This window comes from Sceloporus occidentalis, unplaced genomic scaffold, assembly GCF_023333645.1.
Source record: "Sceloporus occidentalis isolate IW3139 unplaced genomic scaffold, rSceOcc1.0.p SCAF_6, whole genome shotgun sequence".
Classification (NCBI taxonomy): Eukaryota; Metazoa; Chordata; class Lepidosauria; order Squamata; family Phrynosomatidae; genus Sceloporus; species Sceloporus occidentalis.
This window is the reverse complement of record NW_028316986.1, coordinates 10,157,762-10,181,826: the sequence shown is the minus strand read 5'-3', so window position 1 is coordinate 10,181,826 and position 24,065 is coordinate 10,157,762. Positions and strand designations below refer to the sequence as shown.

General features: G+C 41.1%; 1 protein-coding gene across 6 annotated transcripts in view; it reads right to left on the bottom strand.

Annotated features, from left to right (window-relative positions):
* BCL11A (BCL11 transcription factor A) overlaps window positions 1-24,065 on the bottom strand; it is a 235,537-nt gene that overhangs the window by 169,168 nt on the left and 42,304 nt on the right. Inside the window, exon 1 of one of the 6 annotated variants that reach the window (XM_089528859.1) lies at window positions 19,929-19,939. The exons of the other annotated variants lie outside the window; for them this stretch is intronic. Within the exon in view, the coding sequence (XP_089384985.1) occupies window positions 19,929-19,932 (4 nt within the window). The 5' untranslated portion in view covers window positions 19,933-19,939. Of the gene's footprint in view, window positions 1-19,928; window positions 19,940-24,065 lie in introns of those variants that run through there. 6 annotated transcript variants of the gene reach the window in all.

Sequence of the window (24,065 nt, the reverse complement as noted above, 5' to 3'; positions counted from 1 at the left end):
TTTTGGACTTCAATTCCTAGGATTCCTGGACATTGGCTATGGTGGCTGGGGCTTCTAGGAATTGAAGTCCAAAACAGCTGGAGAAGTCAATTTTGAGACTGGTAATGGACATCTCTGCTCAAAGGCAGGAGAACTTGGATTCTCCAGAAGCCATGGAAAACCAAGACCCCATTCAGACTCACCTATTTGCGCTGGATGGAACTGGGCAGATCCGGATCCCCTCCCCCCGAATCCCTCCAGAAGCAAGTGCCCACTATTTACCTCAGGGTAATTTAACCCTGAGTGCCATGCAGTTCTGGGGAGAGTTCTCATTTGCCGAACCGGTTTTAAAAAAGGCTCCTTTGCTGTCAATCAAATTTATTTCCACTTTCGTCGAGATGACGTTTCCTACAGCAATTGGGCCACCGAATGTGTGCTTCCCCTTCTTTTTAAAAAAAAAACAGGCGCCACTATGTGCAGATGCTGTCAAATTTAAAAACCTGCAGGTAGGTGTGTGTGTGTGTGTGTGTTGTGTGTATTTGGGTCACTACAGATTATGGATCTCCCTCGCCTCCGTTTTCAACCCCAAAATGCAATCTAATGCATCTGCATCCTTCCTCCTTGCCAGCCAAAAGCCTCTTACACATAATAATAATAATAATAATAATAATAATAATAATAATAATTCCTCACCTCGGAATACCATCTCTGCATCCTTTGCTTTCCCCCTCAGCCAGCCCAGTTTCTTACAGACAGTAGCAAAAGCATTCTGTATCAATTAGAAACATTTGTAGCATTCGCATATAAAAAATAATTTAGAAAAATAGCCTTTTGCAAAGTGTGTGCTGCTGGGAGCAAGCAAATGTAAGGGAAAGTAGCACAAGCAGACACATTCTATCTATATATGTATCTACCTGTAGAACTAGGCACATAGATTGTCAAATATATAAAAAAAATAAAAAGAGAGCTGCCTGGTGCGAGAGGGAGGCTTGTTCCGTTCTGACCTACCCTGAACTTGACCCCGATTCCCCTTTACTCACCCCGATTGCCCTTTGCATCCTTCCTCCAGCTCCTTGGCTCCGTCAGTCACCCCGACTGCCTGGCATCCCTCTTTTCCCCAGCTCCTTCCTCCTCCTCCTCCTTTGCCCCGATGAAGGGGAGGGAATGTTCTGCCCACTGCCCTCCCTCTGACCTAAATCCCTCCCCTGAACATGCCCTGATCATGATCGGGGACACGTTCATATTCACCGAATCCGTTTTTTAAAAAAAGATACAGCTTTTACTCCGCTTCCAAATGGCCTGTGCTAAGGGGCATTTGCCCCGGAACGGGTGTGCAAGCCTCAGAATCGCTTGTGGGAGATTCATGGCGAATATGAACTTCATGTGCATAATTCGGTTCCTTATCTGGGGTAAAAGGTAGTCTGAATGGCCCCCAAGTGAAAATAAACTGTAACCAATACTGGCAAAATATAGCTGCACCAAACAGAGAAGTAGTGTTAGCCCTAAAACACAACTGAGCAAATTGCAGGGCCAAAAATAGTCAACCCTGGAACCTACTACAGGCTGGACAAATGGCAAAAATAGGGTGTAGTCCAAAACAAGTACAAATACAGACTGTGAAAGCAGGGTCTTGTGATCCTTGAGAAATCATGATCCCAGAAATGCTCAGATGTCACACCTGGTTTCATTTGTGGTGCATCTGGGGGCACAACAAGACATTTGGGGGGGGGGGGGTGTACCTTTCTAAAAATATTTTGTTCACATGTTAATGAACTATTCCCATCATGCCTCACCATTGACCAGACTAGTTAAGGGCTTGGACTGCCAGATTCAAAACGAGACAGTGTACCTGTATCCTTTAATTGTTATGTAGAAGAGGGAATTTCAGCAGGTTGTTGCTTGTATGGAGCCCTGGTGGCGCAGTGGTTAAATGCCTGTACTGCAGCCATTCACTCAAAACCACAAGGTTGCGAGTTCAAGACCAGCAAAAGGGCCCAAGCTCGACTCAGGCTTGCATCCTTCCGAGGTCGCTAAAATGAGTACCCAGACTGTTGGGGGCAAATTAGCTTACTTGCTAATTAGCTTACTTGCTGTTCACCACTATGATCTTTGGAATAGTGGTATATAAATAAAACAAATTATTATTATTATTATTATTATTATTATTATTACAGTATTATTGTCACACAACCAGGTAACAAGCAGCACCTGCTGAACTTCCATCTTCGGTTGTAGTTGTGTGTAGCCATGGATGCATGAATCTGTGGATAAAAAATCCATGGATACTGAGGTCCAGCTGTGTTTGTTTGTTTGTTTGTTTGTTTGTGATGGTTGACAAAATAAAGGTGCTACTCCAATAAAGAGTTTGGAATGGATTTAGGAACCACATTCCTCATGAAAAATCCAACTCAAGAGGGAAAATGTCAGTGAAATAAATATGCAGGTATATTGTTTTCTTCCCTGCAAATCAAAGAATGTTTAATGTAAAAAAAATTAACCATATCTTGAATTTAAAAATTTATGAAATAACACTGTTTCTGGAGGAATGGCCTCTAGTTGGCCTTCCCTGCTTTAGAAAATACACATTGATGTAAACTGTCTTTATAGTCACAGTCAGTACCCTCAAAATGTCTAAAGAGCATTGACAGTATTCTCAAGACAGTGACTGAAAAGCATTCATTAATAAAAAAAATGGAGGGGGTAATTAAATGCATATTTATAATTAGAACTTAATAATTTTCATCAGGGACAAACGAATCCTGATTCCATCCTGTAGCGCATTTAGATTTGTCCAAAGATAGCGTAATTTGATGTTTTATAGTCCTTCTCTCCCTCAGATTAGGAAGTAATACAGTCATCTTTTTTAAAGCCATGCAGAGTGTGTGTGTGTGTGTGTGTGTGTGTGTGTGTGTGTGTAGTGCACTAAGGAGAAAATTGCAATGAAAATGTTTGACAACGCAAAAGCAACCATAAATTACATGACAACTGTGTAAAAGTCATGATGAAACAAATAAAGAGCTGACCTATAATGCATCTGATTCATTGTGGCGTACAGAACTCTCCGGCTCTGATGTCTGTGCGGCAAACTCCTTCTCAGAAGCTGAACTACTTAGCACGGAGAGAACTGTAAATTATCGCAAGTCAACAGCATTGATTTTTAGTCGACATTTCAATCAGTTTGAACTAGAAATACTACACCGCTCATCCGGCAGCCTCTTAAGTGAAACTGCCTGCTCCTCTCTGGAGCCCTTTTCTTCACATACAGCGCTCTTTAAATCCACACATTGTCTCCACAGCACACTATTTATCGTGGAATCTCAAGGCCCAGGTACTTGACCTGAAGATCACTGGCTCTTCTCATGGGACATTTCAACTCTGCTGGGCAGGAAATGCACCCAAATGTGGGCACGTACAAGGCCATGGGCATGTTTAGTTGGGCAAGGACCTCACTCTGAAAGCGTGGGGTGACAAGCAATGTTCAGTGGATCCCCGTCATTTGCTGGGTTAGAAGCATAGGACCCCCGTAACATCTCCCACCTTTTTTTACCTGAGCAAAAAAAACTCTCTAGGCATTTATACGTCCTCCAGCACAACCCTATGGCCCTTATCACACGGAGGCACTTACGTGGGTAAAACATTGCCAAAGTGTTGCAGAAGCGCGAAAGTGGGATCGTCTGTCACGCTTCTAAAATGTAATTGAGGCTTCCCGTTTTCCTTCCATCAATAAAGCATTCACGGAGAAGCCATTTTTTTAATAATGAGATTTCCGTTATTCAAAAAATGGCTTCTCCGCAAACGCTTCATTGATGGAAAGAAAGCAGGAAGCCTCAATTACGTTTTAGAAGACGACCCCACCTTCGCGCTTCTGCAACACTTCAGTAACATTTTACCCACGGTGTACGGTCCTATGACCAACATCCAGCAGAGGTTGACCACAGAATTGCTACCATCATGGCCTTGGAGGGAGAGAAGGAGAGGCAAGCACAGCTCCACCATGCCTATCCCAGAGGAAGATGAAAAGCCCTCTCTCCATCTTAACTACCACCGCCCTAAGTTCAGAGAGAGAAAACTAAAGGCAGGCACAGCTCCATCATGCCTTGCCCAGAAGCAGATGGAAGGCCCTCCCTCCAACCCAAATGTCACTGGAGGGAGAGAAGAACTGACAGTATCTGCTGGACTTGATGAACTTCCCCACTGCCATTCCCATCTCCTTGTATGCCATGCCTTTTTAGAGTGTAAGCCTGAGGGCAGGGAATTGCCAAATTAATTTGTAAGCTGCTCCGAGAGACTGAAGAGTGCAGTATAAATACTCAAAATAAATAAAATAAATAAAAATTGCACTAGAGGACCTAGAAATGCCTAGAGAATTTCTTTAGGAGTCTCTAAGTCCTCCAGTGTGACTCTATAGTCACCGTCTGGCAGAGTACAGCTGGAGGACCTAGAGATTCCTAGAAGAACATATCTGTATATACTCATGTATTAGTCTAGAAATTTTGGCCAAAAAAGGATTGAAAAAACTTGGATCAACTTATGCATGGGTCTAAGTAAGTAGTGTACTTTAACACTTATTTTTAAAAAGGAACCGTCCCCTTATGAAAGGCAAGAGGGTAATCTAACATGGAAGCACTGATTCCCCCTCTCCATTCTCTCATCCATCCAGTCTTTAGTATGAGGAGAAATGCCTGCCAGAATTTTCTAAGTTCTTTGGCATTGTCTTCCTTTCCTTCATCCTTTAGATCCTCTGTTATATGCCCCTATGTTTTACCCTTGACTTATCCATGGGTCATATCAAAATCCATAATTTTGGTCCCAAAACCTGCCCTCAACTTATACATGAGGTCGACTTATAGTCAACTATATAGGGTAAATCTGTGAATATTCAGATACAGAGAAGTCAACGCCACAAACAGAGTACCAACCATAGTGGTTAGCGTTAGGCTGACGACCTTTTCACACTGCACAATCACAGTACTGTACTATGGTTCCACTAATACTGTCATGGTTCATTACTATGGAATTCTGGAATCTGATGGAGTTTAGAGAGGGTCACTGAAGATTCTCAGCTAGGAAACTCTCATGCTTCACCATACTATAAATCTCAGGATTCCATAGAACGGAACCATGGCAATGTAAGTGGAATCAAAGAGTTATAATCCTGTAGTGTGAAAGGGCCCCTCAGAGCTGGGAAACCCATCTTAAAATCCCCACCTAACTATGATTTTTAACTAGGTGGCCTTGGGGAATTTGCTCTTTTTCTCAGCCTGACCCTTCTCACAAGATTGTTATGAGGATAAACCAGGGGAGGAGGAGACCAGTTTAAACTATCTTGACCTTATTTATTAATTATTTATTCCTTTGTTCATTCTAATATTTATACCCACCCTATTTCAATATGATCACAGAGCAGCTTAGAAGTAAAATTAAAACAAACTGGTTAAAACAGTTTAAAACAATAAAAATAAATTTAAATAAACTAAAAATATATCAAATATAATTCATGAGTTAAAGGAGATTTTAAAAGATTAGAATAATTTAAAACTATATACATTAACATTTGAGAGTGACTGAGTTCAAGAACAAAATGACTAAACTGAGACTATCATATCTCAGATATATGATGAGAAGTCACCCACAAGCATTCTGCATTTTGCATGGCGTAGTGTCAAGCCACACCGCTGGGTAATATTTTTGGTTGCCTTCCCACCACGCATGTGCACTGTTGTGCAAACGCACCACCTGCCACCACTACACACCTCCCAAGTCCCGCCTGGATACCAGCCCATTGGAAGACTGTATCTTTGCTTGGCCATACAGCGGCTTGTGCAATGCACCGATTGTACACGGTATTTGGTGCATCAGTGTGACAAGTGGCAAAGCACAATCATGGAGGCCCCCATACATGTCCCCTTCACCTTCTTCACCCCATGCCCCCTTGTTGGACTGTCTGGTCTGTGTATGGTGTAATTGCATCTATTGGAGTTGTCACATTTTCACTTTTTTGTTTTGCCGCAGCCATGCAATAGTATTGGGCTGTTTTTATGCAGGAACAAAGATACACATTTTCCATGTTAAGTCAGAGTATCGGGGCTTCTTTTAGCTCTGGTTTTTAGCTCCAGAGCACAGCTTCGTTCCGCTTCCCACCCATTTTCATCTCAATAATCATATAGATGCCCCACCTTCAAAGCAGCTGGAAACTGCTTCAATTTGCCCGAGTGTTTTGCCACGAAGAGAGACAGCAGTGGGAAAAGAGGAAGATGGCAGTGGGAAAAGATGGATAGACTCAAGCAAGCAAGCCATGAGGTCTCTCATTCATGGGGTCACCATAGATCAACGTTGACTTGACAGAGGTTAACAACAACAAACCAAAATTAGTTGGATTAATCCAGTTCTCCCAAGTTTTGTCTTCAACTAAGTCATGTGAGGGAGGGGGGAGGGCAGAGGTAATTTTAAAACAGACGTCTCAGTTAGCTTTAGCAAATGGTATCTATCTGCTAGACTTAAACAACATCTGTACAGGGCTAAATCCAATGCTAACCCAACTAAGAGTAATTAATATAGAGGTGACCCACTGAAACAAAGGGGACTTTTAGTTACCAGTACCGTAATTCCCAATGGATTCAGTGAGCCTCCTCTTAGTAAAGTATAACACTGGATTTAACATACATTTTGCTCAGTATGTAAATTCATACCTAAGCCAGGATCTGCAAACCTCACAAGTATCCATCATAATTCTTGGAAAAGCCAATATGATTTTATTCTTCTGAATTTAACCACATACATGTTGGTTCTTTTTATGCTATACTGTGTTCCTTTAATAACATTATTAAGTGGTTGCTTTTGCTTGCTAGCTATGGCTGTAATTTGTGTTTTTTATTTGTTGTTACATTAGATGTATTTTAATTTTGTAAGCCAGCCCAAGAGAAAACAATGTCCTCTAGCAGAGCTGAAAAATCTTTTAAGTAGACAAACAGAAACCACTGTAGTGCCTGCAAAATTTAACAAAGGAACACCTTCAGAATGCCTCAAGCTTCCCTGTCCTTTCCAGGAAGTGAACAATTTTTAGAAATTGTCCCTCATGAGAGACTTTTCTAGCTCTGTTTTAACAAATGTCCTTGAGGCTTGGTGCCAAAATTATGCAGATCTCTGCAAACCATGGTTTGCAAATAAGGAGGAAAATGTTCATGCTTTATTCTGGTGAAAATCCACCCTTCCTTCAATTCCTTATTTTAACTATGGAGCTTATCCCATGAACAAATAAGACACTTTACCTCATCCGGCTTGAATTCAGGATGCTTCCGGATGTTATCATACCTAAATCGTTGCCTATCGAGGCGGGATGCCACCACCTGGATGCATCCCTGTCGAAGCCTTGCTCAGCAGGCCAATTTTTGAAGTCAGAAGCTCCCCAGCTTTGAAAAAGTGCTGGGGTTTTTTTGTTTGTTTGTTTGCTGCTTGGGCTATTTTCAACCCAGGATGTATCTGGGCAGTGGCATCCCATCTAGATAGGCACCGATTTAGGTATGATAACATCTGGGGGCATCCCAGATCCTGAATTCAAGACAGAAGAGGTAAACCAGCTTATTTGTTAATGGGATAAGCTCCTATCATTCAGAATAACAAAGAATCAAGTGGCACCATCCAAGAGTAACACGTTTTGTTTAGGATAAGCTTTCAAGGGCTGCTATCCACTACACAGATACGTGGAGCGTAGCACCAGAGATTCATAAAGAAAATGGGGATGAGAGGGATGAAATATGAAATGTAAAATGCCATGGAAATGCTCAATAGTAATCACAACAACATACATCCATGTGTCGATAACCAAAATAGTACAGGGATGGTGCAGAACAGCCCCTTCTCCATACTAAGAATGAGATATATACTTGTCAGTGCAGAATGAAGTCAGAAAAGTCAGAGGAAATAGGATTGCAAAGATTACCAGTTGAGAAAATAGCCCAAACTGCAAAAAAACAAACAAACAAACCTGAATACAAAAGAAGTACAGTACTGGTATGTATGCAGAACCCAATAGGCAAGAATTTACAGAGAAATACACTTAACATCAGAGTTAATGCTAAACAGATTCACTCATAAACAGGATTACAAACCTCTCCTCAGACTCTGGGTTTTTACTTCTTACAAACCTGGGAGGCTTTCAGTTTGATTAGTTTTGGGATACCTGTAACACTAAACCATGGTTAAGGCAAACAGAAGAAGGGAATGGAGGTCTGCACTGAGTATGAGTGTTCCAAAAGATCATTCTTTCTGTGATTTGCAGGGTCCCTGTGTTAAAACATGAATCTAATCAAAGAACCATATACTTGTCGCCCCACATTTGTGGTTTTGACTTTTGTGGATTTAATTATTCATGGATTTTATTAATGTTCTCTCTAGGAATATATAGGTCATCTAGCGCAACTTTATGGTCAACTTTAACCAAAGGCCACACTGAAGGACCTAGAGATTCCTAGAGAGAACACTACATTAGGCATTTGTAGCTCCTCCAGTGCAATTCTATGGTAATATTGGCTGATGTTGACCACAGAGTTGCTTTGGAAGACCTAGAGATTCCTAGAGAGGTGTGCTCTCAGGTAAAAACATAGTGTTATTTGCATTTTTTCCACACTCACTGCGGTCCTGTGCCCCTAACCCCAGCGAATGCGGAGAGACGAGTGTACATACTGAATCCTTTGAACTCTCAGCTGCTTCACATATTAATTTTTTCAAAAAATTTTCAGCCCGGAACATAGCCTTGCTTGGGCTCCTCCTTTCACTTGCCATGGAGAAAGAACAAGAGTTTTCCCTTTCCCATCTTGGGGGAGAATGTGAAAACAAAGCAAGTGAATACTTACGAAGTTCCTGGCAGTTAAAAAGAAAAGAGACATACAGCTTGAAACTTTCACACAAGCCAAATCACCGAAACGTCTGCATACCAAGTCACCCGAGGGCCAATACTAGGCAGGGTGCATTCACTCACTGAATGGAAAGTACATGTCAAGACAGTGAACAGAACAGGCACCGGACAGGTAAAGACAATCACTTCAGATTATTGGGGAGTGTCCGCCTACAACCTTCCACAGCCTGGCTATCTTCTTGGTGTGTAATTGAAGCCAGGTAACAGCATTCAGTTAGGAAATGTGAAATATACTCTCTCCCCAAATGCAGGAGTTATAAAAGAGAGTATGCATGAGACCGTCAGTCAATGTAACAGCACATATGGAAGGCAGTACAGAATTAACAATTCAGAGAAATGCAGTTTTCGCTGTCCTGTTCTTCGATCCAGAACTATGGTTTTCATGTGAGAAACCTCCCGTTTTCAAGCAAATTCACACACAGCAGGCACAGAGCCTGAAAGAGTTTATGCTTACTCTCAATAGCAAAGCGGACAAGAACAGTGTGCCTTTTCTGTTGCTTCTACCAGGAAGGCTACAAGCTGCAAGGTCACAAAATCTGCATGATCATTTAAAAACCAGAGTACAGTGTCTCACATACAAAGCTATTCTGGAACACTTAAGAATCTTGAAATTGTTTACTAATTTAATTAAGAAATATCTAGTCTGCATGGAAAGGCTGATAATCCTCAACTTGAAAGATAAACTGGAACCCGGGCAGCTGGAATACAAAGAGAGTCAGGTAGAGTTTTGGAAGTCTGGACATCCTGCTGTTTTATTTGGCTCAGCTTTTAAACCCCTTCTGTATCTCTCTGTAAATCTTTGTCTACTAGGTTTTATATACCACTTTAGAATCCTGTGACAAATTAAATCCATGCTTTCTTTGTACTCACAAAATAAACAGTAAATACTATTCCTCCTTTCTAACTGCAAAATAATTTTTCATAGGAAATTCCTATGAAGGACTAGCTTAAAACAAACTGCATAATCTAAATGAAACATAAAACCATATACATTGCTAGCTGCCCTAACCTCATATGATGAACACATAAATAAGTAAATAATATATCATTTCCATTTACAGTCTATATAATTTCATTCATATAATTTCCAGTCTATAATTTCGATTTATATAATTTCCTGTTTCAGGATTTCTCCTTCTAGCAGCCAGTTCAGAGAAGAGGAAACAAACCTCTCAGACTTGTTTGCTATGACTTATTCACCTTCAGACCACTAAAGAACACTTATGCAATATAAATTTCTTTACAGGCAGATATTCAAAATGTGTAGTTTTTGACATAATATTCTACCAAAGTTTGTTTATCATTAAGGCTTTCATGACACAGGAGCCATGCCAGGGGGAAAAAACAGATGGCAAATCTTTCTGTGCCATCCTGCTAACATAATGTAGTTGTTGTTAGTGTGTGCCTTCAGGTCGTTTCTGACATATAGTGACCCTAAAGCAAACCAATCACAGGGTTTTCTTGGCATGTTTCTTCACAAAACTTTGCCATTGTCATTCTGAGGCTGAGAGAGTTTGGCTTGCCCAGGGTCATCCAGTGGGTTTCATGAGTGAGCAGGGATTCGAACCCTGTTCTCCAGAGTCACAGTTCAATGCTTAAATCACTACTAACATTATGGATACCCATTAATTAGTTATTGTACACTCAATGAGTACAGTTCATTGTGTTCATCTTTTAGTATTGATGAAAGACAGATCTTGATTCCCAGTTTGAATTTTCAAGATTAGTAGAGTACAACTTTCGGCAGAGAAAGGGAACAAGTGTCAATCAAACCCACCTTCCCTTCTCCAACTTGGTTACTGTGAGTAAAATGGTAACTACAGCCAAGAAGTAAAACTAAACTCTGAATGCTATTTCCATTAAATCACAAAGCTGTCTCGTGAAAAACACCCTGTGAAAAATCCACAGGCATGTACCATCATTTCCTTCCAGAAGAATACAAGAAGGAGTACTTCTAAAGATCTTCCAAACTGTTTTGATAATCACGTCCCATTTCTAGTTCTGTTTTACTGGAAGCATCCCCAAACACACATCACTACAACAACACAATCTGATTAATAAGGGAACAACACAGGAACAGCTACTATAAACATGCTGGACATGCTGCTTGTGACACAGCCACCTTCTCATTCTGGAAGAGTGCTTAATTCTGGAGGAACTTTTCCTAAGAAGCTCTTTAGAAGTCAAGTGTTAAACAGAACAAGAAATATCACATCCAAATAATATTGTCTCATTCTTTTCTTTTTCTTATCAGTGAAGCTATAGTCCAAAAGTATCACAATTTGACAGCATTGCTAAAAACAAGTAAAATGGATTCACGGACTGTCACATACCCTCCAACTGTCCCAATCCAGGCAACGACAGTAGTTATTAATCTTTCGTTGGTCCACTTTTTCAGCTGTTTTAAAATGACCCAGTTTCTCTCTCCTCCTCCCACTTTTCCCCTTTGTCCTCAGCTTTTTTCAAGTGCAAAAGTAGTTTGCACGCAATTAACAGGGCAGGGGAGAACGTAGGGGCAGGATCTTACACTTCCCAGTAGGCTCAGGCAAAAGCAAACTGCTGCAGCCTCCTCTAGCTTGTTTGTTCTTCCCCATTAATAGCCTTCACAAAGCCATCACCACACTCTGATGTTGCTTGGTCAGTTCTTCAGGCCCTGGTTTAACATACAACAAATTTCTGTGACAAGATATATTTGACGTGCAAAAGCAAAAATGGTTGCAATCCACAAACTAATGTAACGGGATATATACCTGAACTAAAGTGGTGAAGCCCAGCAGATTATCAAAGGAATATGTCTTAAGTGTTTTATGAACAGGGTCTTTCAAGAGGCTGAACCTAGTGAATTACTCGAGCTTTTATATAAATCAAGCCAGGCTCAAACAGGGCCTTGAAAATCTCCTTAACTCTGGAAGTGTCTTGTTTGGCCAGAATTCCCATCTTTCAAAAAAATTATGAATGACTACAGATTGTAATGTGGCAAAGAGGGCTACATAAAAATTTACCATGGAGAACCTTTTCACCATGTGGGTAGTCCTCCATCTGTAATGTCATCCCACAAGCAGGGGAACTTTTATAACCATACTTATATTTACCATATATATTCAACTAAAAGTCAACCACATGTATAAATTGAGGCCAGGTTTGGAGGCCAAAATTATGGATTTTGATATGACCCATAGATAAATTGAATATAAAACTTAGGGGCATGTAACAAAGGATGTAAAGGATAAAGCAAAGGAATACAAAGAACTTACAAAATTCCAACAAGCACAACTGTTTGTGCTCATACTAAAGGGTGGATGGATGATAAGAGTAGAGGAGAAGTCAGTACTTCCAGGACAAATAACGCCTTACACCAGGGGATGGTTCCTTACTATGCCACTGTATATAATGGGACTTACTCGGGGGGGGGGGGGGGTAGTCAGCTATATATACATTGAATTTCTTTCAATGTACAGACAGCTTCACACAAATTATCTCAGTAATTCCTAAAACAACGTTCCATGGTAGATCAGTGTTATTTCCAGTGTTTGGAGACGGCAAACTGCAGCTGAGAGGTGTAGCACATTCACCAAAAGTACTAGAAAAATAAATTACTCGGTAGAGACTTCAGCCACTACGCTACACTTTATGTCCTTCAAATCCATTTAGATGCAACAGTGCATACTACAATCAAGCCACTGGCCAAGTGGATGCAGCCATCCCAAACTGACTTCACAAGCAGCTGTCAAGTGGCAAAAAGTCATCAGTCTCCACGAATCAAGAGTGATAAGCTGTTGAATAATTATTTTTAAAAGAATAATTTGATAAAGCATGTCATCGCTCCTCAGCAAATAGCTTAATCATCCAGCTAGCTCGCTATCATATTATGACTCTCTGGCTCATATTAACATTTGCTTTTTTTCCCCTTTAAAATCCTCATTTTTCTGTGTCAAATATAACTTGGTCGAAAGTTGTAATGCAATTCATGAAACGTCTCTGTCTTTAACCTGGAACACACACATATTCTACACACACACTCATTTTAATTTGCCTCTTGGAATTTTTTTTTAAACTCTTTTTGTCTTGGGCCCTCAGGTTACTGGCACTAATACAATTCTTTATCTCTCCCCTCCCCTTTTTTTTCTCGACAGCAAGCCAAGAAAGATGATAGAAGCCGTCTGCATGGCCAAAAGACTGGTCTCAACTGGTCTGGGGGCTGGGGTGGGTTGAATTGAGCTGTCTCCATTTCTTCCTTTCCTCCCATGCACAACCCTCATTTCCCCCTTTTTCCTTTTAGCCGAAAGACCTGAAAGCATTTGATGCAGTCATTATATATATATATATATATATATATATATATATATATAGGCCTGGCTGCTCTTGGGATGTGACACGCTCTCATCACGCACTGGACTTCAGCCAAGTTCACCCATTAATAGGCAGCCTCGACCACAGCCTAACCCACCCCCTTTCCTCTCTCGCTCTCTCGCCACCCCCACCGTTCACCCCATGCTGGCCCTTTTCCCTGACCCTCTCAGTCCTAAAAAACTAGACATCGATTATGTCTGCGCTTTTCCCTTTCCATTCAAGATAAACATAACGCTTCAAGTCCAGGGCACACCCTGGGACCCTTCACAAAGCCATCTATCATTCTGTCTGCCAAACCAGTCTGGCCACACTAAGGCACAACAGAATAATGATCTCAATGTACAATTTTCCCTTTGTGTGCTTGCCCTCTTACTACTAACCTCTTTGCCTCGACCACTTTCTCAGGAGCAGTTGCTATTGACCACAAAACCATTCTCTCCCCCCCCCCCCAAACCCGGCTCTCCCTCCTTCTCTCCTTTAATAATAAAGATTTAGTTTGTTTCACTAGAAATCTTGCAATCCCATCCTTCCTCAAAGATTCCAGGTGGGCTAAAAGCATTTTAAGGTGGGTACTTGTGCATGTTTTTAAATACTTTACAGATTCATAAAACTGTTTTAAGTCTTGAATCCTCCTAACGCTGATGATAAATCACTGTTTAAATTGTGCTCTAAATAGGCTGATTTAGGCTATACCCTAAATCAAAAACAAGCTTACATCAGGGAAGAAAAATCAAATAGTAAAGTACAAATCCTTTTAGTTTTGTCTGCGTTTTTTATTTGTTGTTTTTTAAAGTTAAACAATCTAATTTGAAGCAAATTTTTAAAAGGCATTTACCAATTATCCCATCACAGTTTTGCATCCTTTGTTGCTAGATATACCAGTTATGTGAAAATCCCTTGTGTGTATCAGTTATTCTAATGCACCAATCTCAAGCACGCTTCTGGGGAGCAAGTCCCATCAGATTCATACAACAAATGCTTCCCAGCACATAAGACTATGCTGTCAACAGGAGGAAATACAGTATATGTGAATTGAGGGGGGGGGAGGTTTGAGAGATATCAAATAAATACTATTTAAAAGTATTTGGTACAATTAACTGACATGATGTATGCAAATGGATTTTTTTATAACTGATTCCTTTTCTCTCTGTGAAAAGGTCTTCAGAGTTGCTGGCACTATTAAACCATTTATGGGCATCACTTCATACAGCCAATGTGTTTAAAATGATATTTTTCCAAAGAATAAATGACTTGTCAGTACTATTTTATTCAAGAGAAACCACTGTATGCCTTAAAATAGACCCAGCATATCAGCTATATGGCAATACTAAGTCGCACTGCTGTGTATGTGTGTATAAGTCCCCCGTCAATGTATGGTGACCCCATGAATCGTTCACAGCATTTTCTTAGGCAAAAAATATTCAGAGATGGTTTGCCAGTTCCTTCCTCTGAAATATAGCCTATAGCTCCTGTATTCGTCAGGTGTCTCCCATCCAAGAACTAGCCAGGACTGACCCTACTTAGCTTCCAAGGTCAGACAGGATTTGGTACCTTAAGTATATACAGAGCAAAAAAATCAGCTATGAAACACAATGTTCAGATTTTCTACCTTTAGTGTTTTCAAGTCTTACTTCTGCTCTGAGCAAGCTTTTAGTCCATGATCAGTTAACATTTTTTTTAAAAAAAAACAGCCAAATGCTTTTCTTCATCCACCAGTTCTTTTCTGAATTTCATCTGCAAAATCAGAAACTGAGGTTTTCAGGAAAGGTATCCAAGTAAGGTGCAAAACTACAGAGGATAGCCTATTCATAGTCACAAAATCAAGAGGGAGGGAATAAATGAAGTAATGCCACCCCTCCATAGAACCACACACTCCATCCACACAAAAATAAGTGCAAACACACACAAATTCCCACAGAAAATGAAGTAATCAGCACAAGCCACAGTATATCAGCAGTCAATACCACATGTTTTACACTGTAAGTCAAATAATGACCAAAGCGTTGATCTGAATCAGACAGACTGAATCATCATCCACCAGCTCTTCCCAAAGAAAATGTTATCTGGCACAAATCTACACCACAGTCAGCAAGATTTGAGGGTTATATCCTTCTTTTTCAACCACAAGGCCTTTCCACATACACACATTTATCTGAACCCAGGGGGAAGAAGTGTAACATTGGCTGACCAGCTTCTAGAACCAGATGATTTCAGCGACGAAACAACTTCTGTATTTGTTGTTGTTGAGCCTTCATTTCCAACTTATGGTGACCTATTGGCAAGTTTCTTCAGAGGAGGGTTGCCTCTGAGGCTGTGAGAGTGTGACTTGCCCAAGGTCCCCCAGTAGGTTCTCATAGCTGAGCCAGGATTCAAATCCTGGTCTCCTGAGTCATTGTCTAATGCTAAAACCACTACACTATGATGGTTCCTGTGCAACTTCTACATATTCTACACTTTATCCCTTCATTCCTCTATTTTCTAGCCCTTTATTCTATAATCAGCTTCGTTCACAAGCAATCCATCTCTTGCTTAGAAATTCCATTTCTAAACCAGGAAATCTATTCAGAAGTAGCAATGTTGGCCACACAGCAAAATATAACAAAATCCACATGATACCTTTACTAGACAACCAAAATGCACAAAAACAGGAATGTTGAGCTTAGGAACTTAATGTAATGTCCCTTTTCCAAAAATAAACCATCTATGCAAAAAATAACAGGTGGTGGGACACGTAAAATTAATTCTTAATAAGAGTGTGAGCTCCTTCCTATGGTTTACCTATGAGAACAGAAGCACAAGAATCCAGCTGTCTGCTCTTTGTTGTTGTTGTTGTGTGCCTTCAAGTTGTTCCCAATTTATGGCAAATCTATCATGGGGTTTTCTTGCCACGATTTGATCAGAGGAGGTTTACCATTGCCTTCCTCTGAGGCTCAGAGAGTGTGACTTGCCCAAGGTAACCCAGTGGGTTTCGTGGCCAATCTGGGAAATGAAACATGGTCTTCAGAGTCATAGGCCAACACTTAAACCACTGTGCCATACTTTGCACAAAGCAACTGCCCAATCCACTCCAATGCTAGGAGCTGGTCTTTGCCTTCTGTAACTGGCAATGGTGCCATAGCCCCTGGTCTCCAATGCCAGATAGAATTGTGCTGAGAGTCCCAGATTCCAATCCAAACATCTCCAGACCTGAAAGCTTCAAGTCCATGTAGACCAGGCATGAAAACTACAGATACTGTGATACTGTAATGCCCAGCATTCTTCACCATCAACAATACTTGCTAAGGCTGATGGGGGATGCAATCCAACAACATTTTAAAGGGCTACGTGCCTCCAACCTTGATGGAGAAAACACTAAGGTGTTTGATTCAACAGCTTGATTCAGAATAAAGCAGCTTCCCAAGTTACTATTCCTTCACAATGAGCTCTAGAAGAGTTGCAAGCATCTCCATCTATTCTGATCTGCCTCATAGGTTAAGTCTCCCTTATATACAATTCCAAAATCTGAAATATTCCAAAAACTAAAACTGTCTACATGGGTGACTGAGATAGTGGGTTGTTTGTTTTCTGATGGTTCAGTGTACACAAACTTTGTTTTCGGCACAAAATTATTTAAAAAATATTACATATAAAATTACCTTTGTGCTATGCATATAATGTGTATATAAATCATAAATAAATTTCTTGTTTAGACTTGGGTCCCATCTCCAAGATCTCATTATGCATATGGAAATATTCCAAAATCCAAAAAATTCTGAAATCCAAAACACTTCTGGTCCGAAGTACTTCAGATAAGGGAAACTCAACCTGTACCTTGCACAGCATAGGATCAGGCCGGCCAGCCCTTAGCAATTAATCCTTGGGGATTTGTTTCTCCTTGTTTAACTAGAATCAACATCCAGAATAACTCCTGATGTAAAACTTGTAGAGACTTGACATACGTATATCATGTGAAGAATGCATATTCAGTTGTTTAGAAAAACATATCCCATCCATATTTTCCCTAAATTTTGCGATTTTATTTTCCATGTAGAGGTACAATTGGGGTTGGTGTTTTTTTTAAATGTTTTCATATTGTTTTGTCTATTGCTCTGGCTTTGTGAGCCAGAGGCAGGTTCTGTCTGAAAACTGATAGAACAGCTACAGGATCTATGTAAAAATGTGGTGGTAGCTGATGATTCCACATTTATAAGTAAGCCCCAGCTGCATGCTTACTTCCTATGCTTTCCAGACCCTTCTTACCCAATGTATGAATTGCTTTTTAGAATTTGCATCCTCTGCAATGTTTATTAACCAACATTTGGGGATAAGGGGAGGGGATTCGGGTGGGTGTTTTTTTTCCCCTCGCTAGATCCTTTGTTTCATCAGGACAGCTGCATGCCATCTCTACCCCCTCCCAGCCATCCCCCCTAAAGAAATAATTAAATCCAATTAGGACCGGAAAATAATTTACATTTTAGTTGAATGTAACAAGAAGCTGGGGGTGGGGTAGAATTATCAGACCCATTTTTGGGGGATGAAATAGAGCTTTACATTTTCCTTTAGCCACCTTGTTCTACATTGGGAGCTACGTCAAGCAAGTTTTGCATTCAGAAAGTGCACATGATGTTAAATCCTGTTACATTTCATGACAATAGTAATAGTCTGCATCATAAGAAGTAAGTCTATTAGAATTCACTCTTCCATTAATTGTTCTTTGAGTGAGAGAATTCTGGTCTACTATTACGTATGCCACAATTTGGTTCTGTTCCCTCCATTATGGCTAATTTAAATGGGTTCCACTGCAACGGATTAGTTAAGTAACAGAATCTTGGTATGTGAATGGCCCCAAAAAAAAAAATTCCTTGGCATAGCCATATGTTTGCTGATCGAATTTCAGATCATGTGTCTTTCATTATTGTGGCTTTGCCTCAAAACTGTTTGCCGCGGTTATGTGGGTTGCCCTCAAACACTCCCCCCCTCCACCCCTGTGGAGAGCTTTGAAATCAAAAATATTTTGGGAGAGAGGATAAGAAAAAAATTGTAAGGGTTCCATTTTCTGTTCTGTTCCTTGGACCATCTCTTTGCCTCAATTTATATTTAAAATCAAATACTTAAACTTGGTAAACTAAACTAAAAATATTGCTTTGGATAGAATACCGAAATGCTACAACTTGTGACATCAATTCAACATAGCATGAGTACTGCACAGGCAAAAAAAAAATATTTTGGATGAGCTCACAAAAGTGAAAGATGGAAATCAAGAGGGACAAAAATAAAAGGTAAGTCAGGAGGGGTGGGAGAGACAGAACAATTTAAAGTGGGGGGTTGGTGTTTTTCTTCTTCTTTCTTTTGAAAATATCTATGCATTTGACATTTCAACAGTTTCTGCACTCCTTCAAATATAGCAGCCTTTAAATGTGTGTACAATTTAGTCAGAAACAGAACAAAATCTGCTTACACTTACCAGTATGTTTCACTGACAGTGTCATAACGTTTTACAGCAGTTTGGTGAGACCATGCGGCATTTTTTTCTCCTTTTTTTAAAAGATAACTTGGAACGGGGGGGGGGGGGGATACAAGTCTTTATATTGGTTTGGAGGATTCTGGAATAGTTTCATCCTTTCACATCAAAAGAGCACATATGTTGCTCACAAATAAAATACATGAGAATCTACAAAAACGAAAATCTTTTCCTATCTATTCTACCGGCACAAAGTAAGGAAAGAATCCTTGGAGCATTAGAAAGATGGGTTAGTAGTCCTTACCACAAGAAAGAGAAATGGGACCTATTTGTTTTGCAGAAAAGCTTGATTTATTTGGGTGTCTCCTTATGTTGCTCCAACATGTAGATGGAATGATTATCCCCAACCTCCTTTTGTTCCCAAATTTCATAATTAGCCACTTTATCCATTAGATTCATCTTCATATCTTACACAAAGGCAACTGGAACAAGAAAATGATCGCACGTATGGAATTAATTATACATACACTTGGACACAGACCAAAGGCTAGGAAGTCGGCAAGGGCAAAACCATTCCAGACCGACTCACAAGCACACAGAAAAGACTCTAGAACTCACAGATGGACCCCATCAGTTCATCTTACTGTCTAAAAAAGTTCATGCGCTTAATAATTTATTTGTGTTGTGGATACTGTTTCACAGCTGAATATTAACAACTTTGAACTGAAGCATGCTTTTACCATGGAGTGGCTGGGAGTCACAGAAGGGCAGCGCCTGAGTCCCCTCAAAGGCTGAAGTGGTAAACGTTTGTCCCCTGCAAAACAATCACTTCGCCTTGCAATTTTCTTTTCTTTCATTAACAATTCTCTTTAATTGAGGTGTTGCATAGCCGCCAACATTGAACAGATGAAAACGTGCAGCCAAGCAACATCACAGTGTAGTCAAGATGGCAAAAATTATTAATGAAGAAAAGAAAAACTAGGAGAACCTGCAGCAGTTTTCTTTTGCCTGAGTCAACAGGGAAGGAGAAGATTTTGCCTCTTCTCCTCTCCCCACTGCTAAATTAACTGAGTGCAAACTCAGGGGATGTATACACAGGTAAAAAAAAATCATACTCACTTTGTTTCCAGTTCTGTAGAAACTGCATACTCTCACGGTGAAAAATGCTTCTTACAGGCATTAATATTAATTTTTTAAACTCATTTTTTACTCCGCAGTTTTAGGGAAGAAAATCAGGTTACTTACACATGTCAGGATCAGGATGGAATTGGGACGGGTAGGCTAACTGGAAGGCAGGACTATTTTGGCAAGCTTGGTGTGTGCCACTCTATTTTTGGTATGTTCAGGCATAGTAGCAAAAGATTAACAGGACTTCTGAAATAGAGGTGTATTTGGCATTTTGTAAAAAATTTATATGCAGTTCCTCCATATTTGCAAGGGCTGGGATGCCTGGCCATGTGTGCACTCTCATTCATTCACTCACTTAAGTAGGGAGAGAAGAAGGGGATAGCCCAATATACTATTAGCTCTGTACACTGAGGGGAATAAAGCTATCTTCTTTGCTGTGATTGCCAGCAATGGAGTGCCTTACCCTGGTGCTCCACTGCCAGCAACTGCAGCGAAGATGGGCAGCTTCCATCCTGCATGCGTTTCTGTTATTTCAAGTCATTTCCGACTTATGACGGCACTAAAGTGAACCTTTCATAGGGTTGTCTTGGCAAGATTTGTTCAAAGGAGGTTTTTCCATAGCCTTTCCCTGAGGCTGGCAGCATGTGATTTGCCCAGAGTCACCCAGTTGGTTCCATGGCTAAGCAAGAATTGAACACTGGTCTTCACAGACATAGTCCAACACTCAAACCACTATGCCATGCTGGCTCGCATCAGGAGATATTAAAATATATATTTCTAAAAAATAAGTCAACAGATAGTTAGGGAGAAGGAGACATTTAGGCTTCCCTCCTGTGCTTGTGATCGCTCACTGGGAGGCAAAGAAGGCAATAGGATTTGATGGGGGGGGGCAACAAATTAGAGATTGACAGTTAAACAATAAGGCTGTTGGTTGATTGGTCTTGGCATGGTGCAAAGAAAAAAAGTGCATCCTTTTTGTACCGACTTGAATTTGGGCACAGGAAAAGTATGGCAGCCAATACAACTTGAGTTCAGTTTATTTCGAGTAGGTGTGGCAATAACTTTTTGTTTCAGCTTAACGCAGTTGATGTGGGGGTGTGCTCAAATGTTCACTGTGGAAAATGAGAGGTGAAGCTGATCTTTTTTCATTTATGCAGAAAACCCTTCTGTTCACAGCAACTGAAGTGAGCTGGGGACAAAGTATGAAAGTAGAAGGAGGAGAGAGAAAAACTGGGACATTTTAAAAGCAGCCAAAAAAGTAGGATGGCAAAGGTTTAATTGGGACTATCCCCAACATACTAAGACATTTGGATCGCTGTCATTCTGGTCTGACATGCTAAAAGAAGCAACAAAATGTGGAGCAAACAACAAAACAAAAAGCTACTAAGCACTCATTCTGAAAGATGAGCACTGAGTAGCAGGATCTCTTCAGTGAGTAAAGGCCTAACGTCACAATTTTGGAAATCACCAAAGAGACAAAGTAAATTGTGCCACCACATCATTTTTGGTCTCCCCAAGCTCCTTTATTTAGTGAGCCACAGGGCTCTATCCAATGTCAGGTCAGAAGCTAGAACCTTACTTTGTGATCCCTACCTAGTAAGGCCTAGACACATTGATGTTTCCAAGGTTATACTAAATACATATGGGAAAGTGTGTGCGCAACGTTAGCCCCTAGCATTGGTAGGAATGAATATGCCATTGGATTGGCTATTGTATATTTAGGCTCACCTGGACAACACAGTAGTACTTTGTGTATCCTGTGTGCAAGCTTGGAACCAGTCAAACAAGCATTTAAGTCCTGGAGGCACAGGATGCTGGCTTCTGAAAATTCACCAAACTGTCAACTAACCCACTGTCAAGGGTTACAGCTCTCTGAACCAAATTTCCAATAGTCAAGCGTTAGCTTCAATAACATCTGTAGGTCTTGTCCCTTCATCATGGTGCACAAAGGCATAATGGACTTTGCCAAGCAAGCAAGGTTTTGAAGATTCAACTTTTCTTGGCACAGGACTGGCAGCATATAGGTGAAGTATTCTGGTTTTCTTTTATCAGAAATGCAGGGCAAAACAACCCTCTACTGAAGCATTTCAATGCACTTCCAAATCAGATGTGTAAAGTTGCAAGAGAAAGTGGGACTAGGAGGTGTAAGAAACCTACCAGTAAATCATCAGCACCAGGTAAGCTTTTGTTTGGGTTGGACACAGGGCAAAGTGCAAAGTCACACTCACCCCATACACTAGTTAACTGCAGTCACAAAGCAGAGATACACCCGCTCCTCTCAAAAGAAACCTTATCACTAACAGAGCACTAAAGAGCATTCAAATGTCTACATGAGCCCACAGGAATCTTTACTATATGAGACAAATGTCATTCTCAAACTGTAGGAAATGGGGACACCTTGAAAGCCTGTGGCAGCACATAATGACATAAGAGGGGCTTTTAAGGCACTGTGCTACCCCAACTATCAAAAACACACATGCAAAGATCATTCCATGTTTGAACAGAAATTTGCAAATTATTCAGTGCCTGGAATATTTACACCACATATTTATCTCTCACACATAATAAACTCTGGCTGAAAAAAGTTGGAAACCTTATCAGAAGTGTGTCAAGATGGTCAAAATACGGCCTTGATGATGCTTGTTGGACTGCAACTTCCATCGGCCCTCACCAGCAAGGTCTTACCCCCTTTGGGATTAAAATGTGAAATATATACCGTATGTAATAAATAAATCAAGGAAGCTATACTAGACAAGATTTTCCAGATGTTTTTGTGCATTCGGTAATGATAAATCAAGGTTTGTCACTGAGCATACAAATTTCTGAAGCAAGTGTTGCAGCTAATTTCATCTCCTTAATCAGCAGCATCTGAATGGTGGCTGTTTCCTGACACCAGTTTGTCACCTTCACACATAACATTTTTAGGTGCACGCCTAAAGGAGAAATATATCATTTCTAATGCAGAGGGAAAGCCTCACTGGGCCAACCCAAAGGTCTTTCTATGATCCTTACCATTCTATCTCCCACACTACAAAATTTTAACACTTTATATCAGTTCAACTGCCACTGGCACATACGGGCACTTTAGTACGCGTGGAGCGCGTACTAGGGTTAGAAAGGGGTGGTACTTCCGCCCCCCCAACCCTAGTGCGCGCTCCGCGCACACAAAATGGCGCCAGCCGTTCCACACGGCCGTCGCCATGAGGACGTCACAGTCGCGCTGCCTCTATACGGGGCAGCGTGGACGTGACGTCCTCGCTCCGCGCCAGGGCGCATGGTGCGCCCTTAGCACGGAGCAGGAAGGAGCTCCGTTTCGGAGCTCCTTCCTGGTTTGGTCCGCTGGGCGCAGCCTTCACACGGCTGCGCCCAGCGGACCAAAGGAGAAAGGGTCTCCTCCTCCCCGCCGCTGCCGGGTGTCCTTGGGGCTTGAAGCCCCAGGGACGCCCCTTTTCAGGCTGCGGGGAAGCAGCATTTTGCCGCTTCCCCGCAGCCTGAAAAGTGGCAGAACGGGGCCTCAGCGGCTGCCATTCTGACCGCTGAGGCCCCGATACACCGGGGAAAGGGGCGGGTACAGCCCGCCCCAAATGGGCGGTCTGTAACCCGCCATAGGTCCATTCTATGAAAACCTGAGTTTTGTAGTACCATGAGGTAATGTATATAGAATTCTCTGCCAGAGAATTCTAGTACCTCACCAAACTACAAATCCTAGCACTCAGTAGGATATCACCATTGCAGTAAAAGTGGCAATGAACTGCTCCAATTGTCCAGTGTCAAAGGAACCAGTGATCATCCTCAAGGAACTCTGCAAGCACAATAGGAAAACAACAGTGTTCTCAAGAATTGCTCTCTAGCAACTGGGGTACAAATTCAGTTTATGAATCCAGAAGTGATATATAGTGGATCCTTGATATCCGCTGTGGTTTGGTTCCAGGAGTCTCCATGGATATCAAATTCCATAAATGCTCAAGCGGATACTAGAATAGAGTTTATACTTAATATAAAATGGGAAAACCAAAATTTGCTTTTGGGTTTATTTATTTTTAATATTTCCATGCTGTGGATGAATCCGTGGATAGGGAGGGCCAACTGTACAATCACTCTAACTAGTTAACAGATCTATCCTCCAGCCACTGGTGGGTCAAGCTCCCTGTTAAGACACAACTTGAAGGTTTGCCTTGGAAGTTTCTTTTTTAGACCCTCAACTTGCTGATTCCCAAACCCAGTTATGACCAGACCAAGATGGAGTTCCTGGGA